The sequence below is a fragment of the Elephantulus edwardii genome, unplaced genomic scaffold, assembly GCF_000299155.1.
Source record: "Elephantulus edwardii isolate Elephantulus edwardi_28Jun2011 unplaced genomic scaffold, EleEdw1.0 scaffold00096, whole genome shotgun sequence".
NCBI classification, from domain to species: Eukaryota; Metazoa; Chordata; class Mammalia; order Macroscelidea; family Macroscelididae; genus Elephantulus; species Elephantulus edwardii.
Window position 1 is genome coordinate 9028922 of NW_006399846.1, and position 12021 is coordinate 9040942.

Here is a 12021-nt window from a genome sequence, read left to right on the forward strand (position 1 = left end):
ACTGGGGTAATCGGGATGGGTGTGTCAGAGGCGGTGCGGTTGGCGCAGGATAGAGCAGGGTTTAGGGCTGTTGTGCATGGGGTCGCTATGAGTCGGAAACGACTCGACGGCACATAACAACAACAACATCCAAAGTGTTATTAATTTTTTGTTTGTTTTTGTGGGGTTTTTAAAATAAAATTCTTCTTTTAAACGGGTTTACTTACAAAATTCATATACATTGTATTTCACACTATCCTTCACTCTCATTGTGTTTCATACAACCATTCCAAAGAGTTCTTTTCTAAATACAAAGTTTATCATTGATCCTATCTGTGTTATCTGTGCTTTACATGGATCCAGGAAAGTGTTTGATTGAGTTCCATAAGGCAAAATCTATCAGGGCACTTTCCTAAGTAGCTTAAAAGTTTCCAGACTCACTCATATGTTCTTTCATTCACATGACAGACACACACAGAGGTTTATCTGCCAGTGCTGCCCGACGCTGCACTGCTCTTGTTACTGAATGTACCATCGAGTGGGGTGCAACTCACGGTGACCCTGTGAGCAACAGATCCGGACCTGGCCCTAACCCCTGGCGTCCTTGCCCTCAAAGAGTTCACAGCTTTGTAGTCAAATAATTTCTCCCAGCCCAGCTAAGACAAGGGGCCATGAGCACTGATGAGCTTAACCCTAGCGGCAGGTAAGGTATTCAAGAGAGTCCTACATGGTGACCCAGGCTTGCTCACCAGCCTATCTATACTTGCTAGCGCACGTTAAAAGCACATCTTTCTAAAGCCTTCCCCCCACTGTCTGTTGTAAGGCTTCGCCTCAAATATGAATTCCACATTGTGGAGATCCTCCTTATGAGATGACATCATGTGAGATGTGGGCAGAGCGCCTCACTGCCTGCTGCCATGCTTTACAGGGTGTGACCATACGCCCTGCCGCCCAGATCCCAGCTGGCCCTGCCCTGCGAATCTTAGACGTTCCGGTGTCAGCATCTAGTCAGCGGCCAGGGCAGCCTCACCAGGCTAGTGAAAGAACCAACCTTTATTTCCCCAGGTATCAAGTGGACACCTGATGAGAATGGAGTCATTACCTTTGATTGCAGAAACCGTGGCTGGTAAGAATTCACGGAGTGGGGGTGGGGAGAAACTCTGGTCCCTGGAGCTCCTACACTCTGACCACCTACCACCAAAGGGCCTTAAATATACAAAATCCATGTCTTTGTGCCAAGATTTTCATTGAAAACTGGTAACACTTTTCTTTCTCAATCCAAACCTCTTTTCAAAGCAAACTGTCCCTATCAGGCTTGCCTCCTCCTCCCTGCCCTTCTCTGGCTGATTTGTGGCAGATGCTCAGGGAAGAACTCAGCACTCTCTCTCCTTTCCCATGACCTCACGGTCCTCCAGAGACCTCAGCGACTCTGGCTGGTTTAGACTAAAGGGGACCAGGGTTACCATGGGGATTTGGCTTCTGCCCCACTGATATGGTGGCACAGCCAGGAGGGTGCCATGGTCTTAACCAAAAGGCTGTGAGACCCCCGTGGTTTGAATCCACCTGAAATCCACTCTGAAAGAGAAAGATGAGCTATTTTCTGCCGTCCTGGTTTACAACCTCAGAATCCCAACAGAGGGACACCAAGAGTCAGAACAGATGTGACAGCAATGAGTTTAAGTATTGATTCCATTGGGAGGGCACATGCCCAACTATGTCAAGCCAAAATGGCTTCAAAAAACAAACAAAAAAGCCCAAAAGTCCCAAAACGGCTTCTGAAGTGTGTCAGGTTTTCATAGGACACAATAAAACCTATCACGGGTGAGGCCGCAAACACTGACTGGCCTGATCCTCGGATGGGAGTGGGTCAGGGTTTGAACAAAAATATAAGAAAGCTCTCAGTCAGGGCACCATTTGGGTTTGGTTTTCCCCATCTGCAACTGATTCCTCTCCTTTCTCTTTCTTCACACTGAAGGTACATACAGGCTGCTACGTCTCCCAAGGACATAGTGATTTTGGTGGACGTGAGCGGCAGCATGAAAGGGCTGAGGATGGCTATCGCCAAGCACACGGTCTCCACCATCTTGGACACGCTGGGAGAGAATGATTTTGTTAATGTCATTGCGGTAAATATGTTTTCCTTCTTGGTCTGGAATAGCTCTCAGTTCCTTTAGAAAAGACATTCTTCCCTAGAATGACCGATATAGTCACTTGCCTCCTACAATAGAATGATTCTCTCTTGCCAGTCTTAGTTACTAACCTATGGTCCATTCATGGTCTGCCCAAGTCCTTGGAATTATTTGTAAAATGCATCCCCCCATATTCCTGAGCCCCATCTTTCAATTTCTCAAAGGAGCCTGGGGTGTAAAGACTGTGAATAATCACTGACCATGGAGTTGTTGGGCGCTGTCAAGTACAACTCATAGCAACTCTATGAACAATAGACTTGAACTCTGTCCTATCCTGTGCCAGCGTCACAATCTCTGACACACTTAAGCCCATTCCCACAAACACTGTGTCAACCCACCCGGTCAAGGCTCTTCTCTTCCACTATCCCTCCACCTTCCCACGCATGATGTTCCTCTCCAATGAACAGCCTCTTCCAACAATATGCCCAAGGTATGTGAGGCAAAGTTTAATCATCTTTGCCTCAAAGGAGCCCTCTGGCTGCACCTCTCCCAGACATACCTGATTGTTCTCTTGGCAGTTCATGGGACACTCAGCAGTCTTCTCCAACACCACTTCAAAGGCATGAATTCTTTTGTTATCCTTATTCACTGACCTGCACTCAGCAGCACAGCAAGTGACTGAAACAATCTAAATTATGGAAATGGCTATAAGTAAAGGCCTAACTTAATTCCACTCTAAACTGTTGGTCTCCAATCAGACCTAGAATGATTGATTTCTGGCCTGCCTTACAACAATTCCTGTCCTCTCTGCTTCTGACACTCAATTCATTTCACTAAGTCCAGACACCTTGGGAGAAAGGGGCAAAGTAGAAAGTGTAAGCCCAGAAGAACAAGAAGTCCAGGAGCTGTTTTCCGAGCATCTCTTCCTGAGGGACACTCAACCTGTGCCTAGAAAGTGATGGAGTGGAGGTATAATAAAGTAAGGAAAGAGGGGTGGTGGGTTAAGTGACTATTTTCAAATGCACCAGGAGCATGTTGAACTCTCCAAAGGGACCAAATTGACAGCTGCCTTGATGCTCTGAAGGGCATGGAAAATGCTTGCTGATTCTGAAGTTCCATCCACAGCTTGACACACTGTCCAAAATGTTCATCTGTAGTAGAATTTACTTATCTAGCAGAGAAACACCAATACAAACTTGGCCAGCTTTAAAATAACCCTGTAGGGACATGATGGCTTCCACATATGCAGACCACACTTCTTAAGACCCTTCCACAAAGGCTGTCTCTGTGTAGCCATCTGTGTCACCCCTAGGCTCTACCTCTCCACATCTATCTGCGCCTGCAGGAGTGACCAGACAGCCACAGACTTAGATCCCATCACTCCATGAGAGTGGGCAAGATAAGCTCACCTCTCAGAGACTGGCACCACCGGTCCTAGCCCTGCCTCCTCTGTCCCACTCCCAGCTTTTTCACCAGGTTCTTGTTGTCATTAAGTGCCATCAAGTCAACTACAATTCATAGCAACCACAAGAAGAACAGATTGAAACCTTGCCCTATCTTGTACTACCTTCACAACCTCTGCCATGCTTGAGACCAGTGTTATAGTTTCTGTGTCTTGGGGAGTTCCAATTAGGGAAAGAGTTCGTCCCAAGCATGCTCATGACATTTTCCCACTTAGCCATCGCTGTCTCCTCTTCTCTCCTCCTCCTATTTGTGTGGAAGGTGTGTTAAGAACTCCAAGGCAGCAGATTTTTAACTTGACTGTGGAAAAGAGGAGTGCTTAAGTGAAAGGAAAGACAAGTAATAATTCCTTTCCCACCTCCAACCACTGTAGAGAGGGAAAGTACCCTCTTCATATGCACACAGGAAAAAGAAGAAAGGGGCACAGGTGTCTCAACCCCCCTCCAGACCTGCTGTGGAGGAGACAGTCATGGAGGGCTCCGAGCTAACCTGTGGAGACACCCTGTCTGGTGTTGGAGGCAGAGATCAAAGGCATTCTGTCAGTAACTGCAGTTTCTATTCTGGGAAATGAGACACTAGCTAGTTGGTTCAGACAATGAGTCCAGGATTTGAGGGAGAAATTTCAGAGTAAGTAAACTGCTCTGTTTTCTCTCTACTAAGAAAAGCTGCAAAAAGTAAAAGGTGTCCCAGGATCATATTCTAGAGTTCCCACATGAACCTCTGACCACCCTGTGAGATGCTTTTGGTTTCTTACTGGGCCCTGACTTTCCAACTAATCCTGTTCGCTCTCTCCTTCCCTCTGCCCACGGCTACTACAGTACAATGACTATGTCCATTACATCGAGCCCTGCTTTAAAGGGGTCCTTGTCCAAGCAGATCAAGATAACCGAGAGGTAAGTGTCCACTTTTGACTTGATGCCCCTAAGTAACCCACTCCTGCTTGGATACTGGAGCATCGTCTATGCAGAAAGTTTTGATTGCCCACTATGACCTCCTCCTTTACCCTTGGAAAGACAGCAAAGCAAATGTGTGTTTAACCATGTAATTATGCCCAAGAAACCTCCCTAATAAATATGGTGCCTACCAATTTAGAGGAGCGTTCTGTTAACCTAATCCTTAGAAAGTTGTGTTACTAACCCAATATTGAGTCCACCATCGGCTCTGCAAGAGAAAGGTGGGCGATCTCCTCCCTGTGATTTACAGCCTTGGAGAGTCAACCATGAGTTCTGACTCAACAGCTATGAGATGAGATGAGATGAGGTGAGGTGAGGTGAGATGATGAGATGATAATGACGATGACGATGGTGGTGGTGGTCATGGTGATGATCTATTTAGAGAAAACCATAAAGGCCACATCTAACAGAAAGAACCTCATTGACTGTAGGGATGGTTTTTCACTCAAGGTGACTCAAGACTCAGTCTTTCTCTTTGTTTCCTCTTGTCAGTCTTAATGCAAGCTTCTTGAAAAGGAGGACAAATTAAAATCCACCCGATTGAACCCTTTACTCTGGTAAAAGGCCAAGGAGGAGAGAATGTGGCAACTATTTGTAAAGAGATATTTTGCATGTCATCCTTCCCTCTCTGGTTCAGACACTGAGTCTGCTTTCCTCTAGAATCCTGGCCCACATGTTGGTCTACGGAGTCACTGGCTATCTCCATGGACTCTCCTGTGAAGTGCTCACCCTTGGTAAAGGGCTAGGATGCTGACAGTGCTGGAGACCCCAGGAACCTGTGCATTGGTTCCCAGAAGATCATCCCTCACCCCTTTCCCTAAATTGTGTGGCAGGGCTCACACATAGCAGTATCCTTCAATAGCAGAAATGGATTCACACCAAGCCACTTGACTATGAGGCCATTTGAGAAACAACCACTGCAAGGGTCCAACTCATGAAATTAGTTAGATCATGAAGAGGCAGGACCTGACTAGTTCTAGACAACACCTATAAACAGCCTCCTGAATGAAAATCAAAGACGAAGTCTCCTTGGCCCACTCAATTCTTTGACCCTTCCTGAATTTCTTCCCCATGGCAGCATTTCAAACAGCTTGTGGAGAAGCTGATGGTCAAAGGTGTGGGGATCGTGAACCAAGCCCTGAGTGAAGCCTTTGAGATCCTCAAACAGGTGTGTTCACCTGAGGAAGCCCAGGGAGAGTGGTGAGGCTGAGGGAAGAGATGGAGGCGGAGGGCGGAGAGTTCACAGCCCATGGTCACAGTGCCCTCTCCTTCCACCCACAGTTCCAAGAGGCCAAGCAAGGAAGCCTCTGTAACCAGGCCATCATGTTGATCACCGATGGTGCCGTGGAGGACTATGAGCCAGTGTTTGAGAAGTACAACTGGCCAGATCGCAAGGTTTCTTTCACGGTGGGGGGGGGGGTCAAGGGGGACTGGGAAGGGTCAAGGGGAAGTTCTACTGCCAAGGATAGGATTCCTCCCAGGACCCAGAAAATCAGAGCCTCACTGAGCTCAAGTCTTCCATCTCATTGTTGTTGCTTGTATGCTGTCCGTTTTTAACTCAGAGCAACCCTGTTACGTGAAGAGTAAAACTTACCCACAAGATTTTCTAGGCTTCAAACTTCATGTCAAGATGGAGCCACTGCTGCAACAATGGCCTCAGACACTGCAATGACAGTATTCCACTGTACAGAGGCTTGCTGCGAGTCAGGACAGACGGACAGCACCTGACAACAACAATCTTTAGGGAAGATGTGTCCCAAATGGCTGGTCAAAAATTATGGTGACTTTAAAAACGGAGAAGTCATCCCCGAGTGGTGCAAGAAGTTAATGTGCTAGGTTACTAACTGAAAAGTTGATGTTTCAAGTCTACCCAGAAGCTCCTTGAAAGAAAGACCTGGTGAAAAAGTTCAGAAAAATCAGCCACTGAAAACCCTATGGAGCACAGTTCTACTCTGACACCCACGGGCTGCTCTCAGGCTGAATGGATTCAACAGCAACTGGGTTTAGTCGCTGAGGATTCAGTGAGAAATAATAGCTGGGGTCAGAGTGAGGGACAAGAATGTAGTTTTGAGCCATGAAAAGTGCTCAACTGTGAACTGTTTCATGCTCACCATGACGTTGGGCAATTAGATTTGGTACATGTTTCTTGACCACGAAGAAGCTGTTATTCTTGATTACAATCTCTATGATAGCCAATTAACAGGTCTTTTCCCCATAGAAACAGTGCGTAGATTTAAACCTTTAACATTCTAATCATTAGCTAAGAATTGAGCCATTTGTACCACCAGGAAGAGAATCTGTAATTGGTAGAATGTTTGACCCACCATTGAAGATTCATGTAAAAAAAAAATCAGCATTATGATAGTCAGAGATTATAGTTGGTTAGTGAAGAATATGTCTGTTGAGTCACTCTGTCTTGGGGATTAGGTTCGAGTTTTCACCTACCTCATCGGGAGAGAGGTGACTTTTGCTGACCGCATGAAGTGGATCGCATGCAACAACAAAGGTAAGTGAGGTGTCAGCCGTGCGCCGTATAATCCCACACCTGAGCACAGCTAGGGCCCCGAAGGTGCTGTACACGGGCTTCTGCACTGAGATCTGGAAGTAGCATAGCAGTGCCAAGAATGACAGTACATGTTCCCTTCTTATTATCTGGAAAAAACCAAGACAAAATGTGATTGTCCCCTGGAGCCACGAGAGTGTACTTGATTATTCTAGCAGGTCTTCTTCCAAAGTTATAAAGTCATCTGAAATAGAACTTAGGAGTCATCCCTCCACAATAGAGAAACCTCAGTCTAGAAACCAGGGCAGGCAAAAATGGAAGTGATGTTTTAATTGTAAGCTCTATCTGATATCTGGTCTTCATTCTCCTTGCTGCAAGCTAAGCCCTTTTGTTCTGGGTCGGTTTCCAAACAATAGACAGAGGGTCACCATTTTCTTCAGAATAATGTTTAGTATGCAATATGTTTTGCTTCTCTCTAACCAGCCAACCTACAATGTGACAGCACTCAAAGCTTTGTTGTCCCTAAACACTGCTCTGGATTTGGAGGGGTCTCAGTGAGGATCCCTCTTCTTCACTCTGGCAGCCTGGAAGAGATGGCAGGGCCTTGGGAAAGATGGCAGTGCCTTGTAGATCAGAGCAATTCCATGTGAAGGGCAGAGCTGTAAGGTATTAGCAGCTAGGGCGGCACCTGGGCCCTACCAGAAGATTCTGAGTGGTCTCCATATCACTACCACCATGTGACTTTCCCCTCCCCTAGGCTACTACACACAGATATCTACGCTGGCAGATGCCCAGGAGAACGTGATGGAGTACTTGCATGTGCTCAGCCGCCCCATGGTCATCAACCACGATCATGACATCATCTGGACAGAAGCCTACATGGACAGCAAGGTGGGCCTCTGATAGGTGCTCTAGAGTTAGAGACCCAGGAATGCAAATGATGTCTCCTGGGTCAGAAGAGGGGTGAGCACAACACATTTCCTTGACCAGAGCTGTAAATGGAATAGATTATTTTTTTTCATGTATTTTCTCCTCCTTCCCTGACGCCACTCAGCCTAGTAGCAGGTCATTGCCCATGTGATGCTAGGGATATCAGAAATCCTTCCAGCAAACTTGTTGGTCCTGCCCCCATGGATAGAGCCTCTCTATTCCAAGCTTGTTTCTACTTTTTTCCCCCATTAGGACTCATTTCCATCATTATCCTTCCCTTGTACTTGCTATGGAAGAAAGTGGTCAGACAAGCCATTCCCAATCAATCACAAAGCTTAGTCATGTGGTCTTCCTTCCTGGGCACACACATGTTAAAAGTAATTGCCTATAGGCAATAATGGCCAAGCCAAAGGAATCAATTATCAAAAGTATAATATCAAATGAGCTATTTGGAAGGATGGGGAGGAAAAATACTTTTCTTGCACCGCTCAAGTCACATGTGCAACTATTTGCTTCAGTGATGTTGTTTCAGCACAGGACTCAAGGAGAGATCTAAAATTACTGGCTTAAATAGCACTGCTGTTGTCAGGTGCCTCAAGTCGAACATGATCCATAGCGACCCTATGACCAGCAAATCTGTCCCCTGCCCTGTCTTATGTCATCCCTCCTTATGTCCAATATTCTTGATTCCATTGCTATAGTCATTGTGTCAATTCATCTTGTTGAGGGACTTACTCTTTTTTTCAAACCCTCCCTCCTTCCAAACATGTCTTTCAAGGGACTAGCCCCTCTTGACAATATGCCCAAAGTATGTGAGACCAAGTTTCACCATCCTTGCCTCTAAGGAACGCCCTGGGTGCACTTTCTCTAAGACAGATCTGTTTGCTCTTTTGGTAGTCTATATGATATTTAGTACTCTTCTCCAACACCACAACTTAATTAATCAATTCTTCTTCTATCATCCTTATTCATTATCCAACTTTCAGATGTATAGCAAGTAACTGAAAACACCATAGATTGGATTAAGCACATCTTAGTCTTTAAACAGAAGGGGTTTTGCTCCTTAGAACTTCAAAGAGGTCCTTGGTAGCAGATTTTCCAAAAGTGGTATATGCCTTTTGATTACTTGACTGCTGGTACCAAGGGTGTTGACCATGGATTCAAGTAAGATGAATTGTTAACAATTTCAATCCTTTCCCCATCTATCATTAATGTTACCTATTGGCCCAGTGGTGAGAATCTTTGTTTTCTTGATGTTGTAGTCTTTGTCTTCTGAAGCAAGTGCTTCAGGCCTTCACTTATAATGAGCAAGAGTGTGTCATCTGCTTAATGCAGATTGATGATAAGTCTTCCTCCGATCCTGATGCTATGTTCTTCATCAAGTTCAGCTTCCCGAATGATCTGTTCAGCATACAGATAGAATAGATATAGAGAAAGAATACAGCCTTGATGCATACCTTTGTTTATTTTAAGCCATGCAGTGTTCCCTTGCTCTGTTTGGACAACAGTTTCTTGGTCCACTTACAGGTTTTGCACGAGCACAATTAAGTATTCCAGGATTCCCATTCTTCTCAATGTTAGCCATAATTTGTTATGATCCATACAGTAAAATCTATTTGTCTATTTCTCGTTGTAGAAAAGAAACTTCTAGATAGTCTCATATGACATTTTAAATTCTATCTCATTGACCAACTCTGACTCTAGCTGCAAGGCAGGCTAAGAACGCAAACTTTCATGACTGCCTCTGACTTCCTCTAAGTAAGGGCAGTGGCATGTTTACCTACTAAGAGGAGATAAGAGCCACCTTGCCAATTTTTTAATAAAAAGCTCATTAATCTACATTAAAGGGACTAAAGCAATAAGGCCAGACTCAGGAAAGGTCATCGACTGTTGCTCTCAAAGCAGGAGCTCAGAAGGGGGAAGCTTCTGTCATGGGGGGAAATTTTCTCCTTGCTTTGTCCAGGTATTCTTAGGGCACTGCTCTGAGTAGATCAACTGACTGAGAATGAGAGAAAGGGAATGAAAACTAAGAGGTAGTGAAGAGTGAGAGACAGAGGGCAAGATCAAGCCTTTGTTCTTATCTTCCTTTGCATTTTGTCTCATGATTTTCATTTTCTATCCATCATCCCATGCCTTACACTAGCTACTATGGCCTAAGGAAAGAACCACCTCTTCAGTGGTCTCTGAAGAGTGGACTCTCACATACATTTCTCATATGTGAATGATTGTTCTTATGCCAAAGGAGCTGACAAGAGGAAAACTAGGTTCTACTCAAAATTTCCAAAACCCTGAAATTCATTGAGGAGGGCATGGACCCGACTGAGTGGTCAGGAGGGTTTGCGTGTGTTTGGTTCAAGGCACAGGAAGGAGAATAAAGGTGAGTTAAAGTATAACCTAACTTCCCTATGGTTGTTGTTGTCGTTGTTGTGTACCACAGAGTCGGAACCAACCTGTAGGTGAGCCTTTGGAGGGTTTTCAGAGTCAATTAATTGCATGGGAGGAAGTGGCCCATCAGATTGCCCTTCCTTCTCCTGCGGAGCAGCTGGTGGCCTCAAACCACATGCCTTTGGGATTGCAGCACAGCTTCTTGCCACTAGGCCACCAGAGCTCTTTAATGCTCTAAAATGTCTTTCAGACAGGTTACTCTAGGTCACTCTCAGTAGTCTGTGCACATCGTAACCTTCCAGGTTCCTTTAACTCCCCATATCTGTGTGTAAGAATACAAATTTATCTTCATTTTTAACAATGACAGCTTTTCCCTCAACTAGGAAGACTCCCTAGTCTTATTATCGCCTTTCTTCTTTCCTAACTCACCTTCTCCATGACTTAGGAATTCCTGTTCAGGAAAGGGGTGATGGTGGTACAGGGGTTAAGCATTCAGCTGGTTAGTAGAAGGTTGGATATTCAAACCCACCAATTGTTTGACAATAGAAAAATAAAGCCATCTACTTCTATATTTACTGCCTTGAAAACCTTCTGAACTATTCTACTCTGCCCTATATGGTAATTCTAAGTTCAAATCAACTCAACAGCAGAGATTCTGGGTTTGATTTTAGGTAGTCTTGGGTCATCCACAAATCTCCTGAGTCCAACCTGAAGAACATCTGAGTTGAGGATGCTATTTACACAGCTCAGAGCAGATGCAGAATGGGAGAAGATTGCTAAGGGAGAGGGCAAGAGAGAGGGGAGACTGGGGTTCTCTGATGAAGCACGTCTGGCTTCGTACATTCCTAACTCAAAGAGACTTGACAGCGTTCGTCTCATTTGTGTCAATGTGTCTGTCTGTGCTCACAAAATTGCATCTCACCTTCAGAAAACCTTACTTCCAAACTAAACTGAAAAATGAGATGAAGTAGAGATGGGCAAAAAGCTTTTCCTTTTCCAGTAAAGTCTACTAGCCGACTCACATCCCTCAGCAAGCTCCGTTGGTTTACCTAGATGAGGTGAGCCTCTTAAAAGCTGTTGATGCACACCTCTTTTCAGGAACTTGTCTTTGTTTTGGAGGGAGGCACATGACTAAAGCCCCTTTCCAAGGCAGCTGGAGGAGGTGGTGTGACGAGATGGCGATCAGACAGAAATCACCCTCAGAGACTGGAGTGACTGAGCAGAGAACGCATCCCAAGTGTATTAGTGATGACATTAAAATGGCAATGACAAATACACTGTGACTACCCGCATGCTGCCTCTCCACGTGTGTCTGCTTCTGTTCACAGTTCTATAGCTGTGTCCTTCTTCTCTTTGAGTGATCTCCTCGTATTTACCATGGATGCATAGTAGAAATTTCTCAGAAAGTGTTTTCCTTTCCAAAACTCTTTGCTCCTGGGCACTTGAGGGGAAAGCTTGTTTTATGGATTCATACTCATCTGTGGTGAGGCCAAAATATGAGCTCAATAAACATGTTTGGGAGGTGGGCTGTGGGCTTTGGGAGTCTGAGACTTGTCCTGTTTTAGAATCATCTTTGGTAAGTGATAACAGTGTGATCTACTTGTACAACCCTGCCCTCACCTTTGGCTTTTCTGACAATTCTCTGTTTGCAGAGAAATGTTCTGACAATTCTCTGCAGAGA

At 45.1% G+C, this 12021-nt stretch overlaps 1 protein-coding gene across 1 annotated transcript in view; it reads left to right on the top strand.

The window, feature by feature from the left end:
• CACNA2D4 (calcium channel, voltage-dependent, alpha 2/delta subunit 4) overlaps window positions 1-12021 on the top strand; it is a 146747-nt gene that overhangs the window by 18724 nt on the left and 116002 nt on the right. Inside the window, exons 8-14 of the mRNA XM_006891375.1 lie at window positions 1045-1105; window positions 1955-2105; window positions 4388-4462; window positions 5601-5690; window positions 5804-5917; window positions 6950-7028; window positions 7783-7916. Of these exons, the coding sequence (XP_006891437.1) occupies window positions 1045-1105; window positions 1955-2105; window positions 4388-4462; window positions 5601-5690; window positions 5804-5917; window positions 6950-7028; window positions 7783-7916 (704 nt within the window). The remainder of the gene's footprint in view (window positions 1-1044; window positions 1106-1954; window positions 2106-4387; window positions 4463-5600; window positions 5691-5803; window positions 5918-6949; window positions 7029-7782; window positions 7917-12021) is intronic.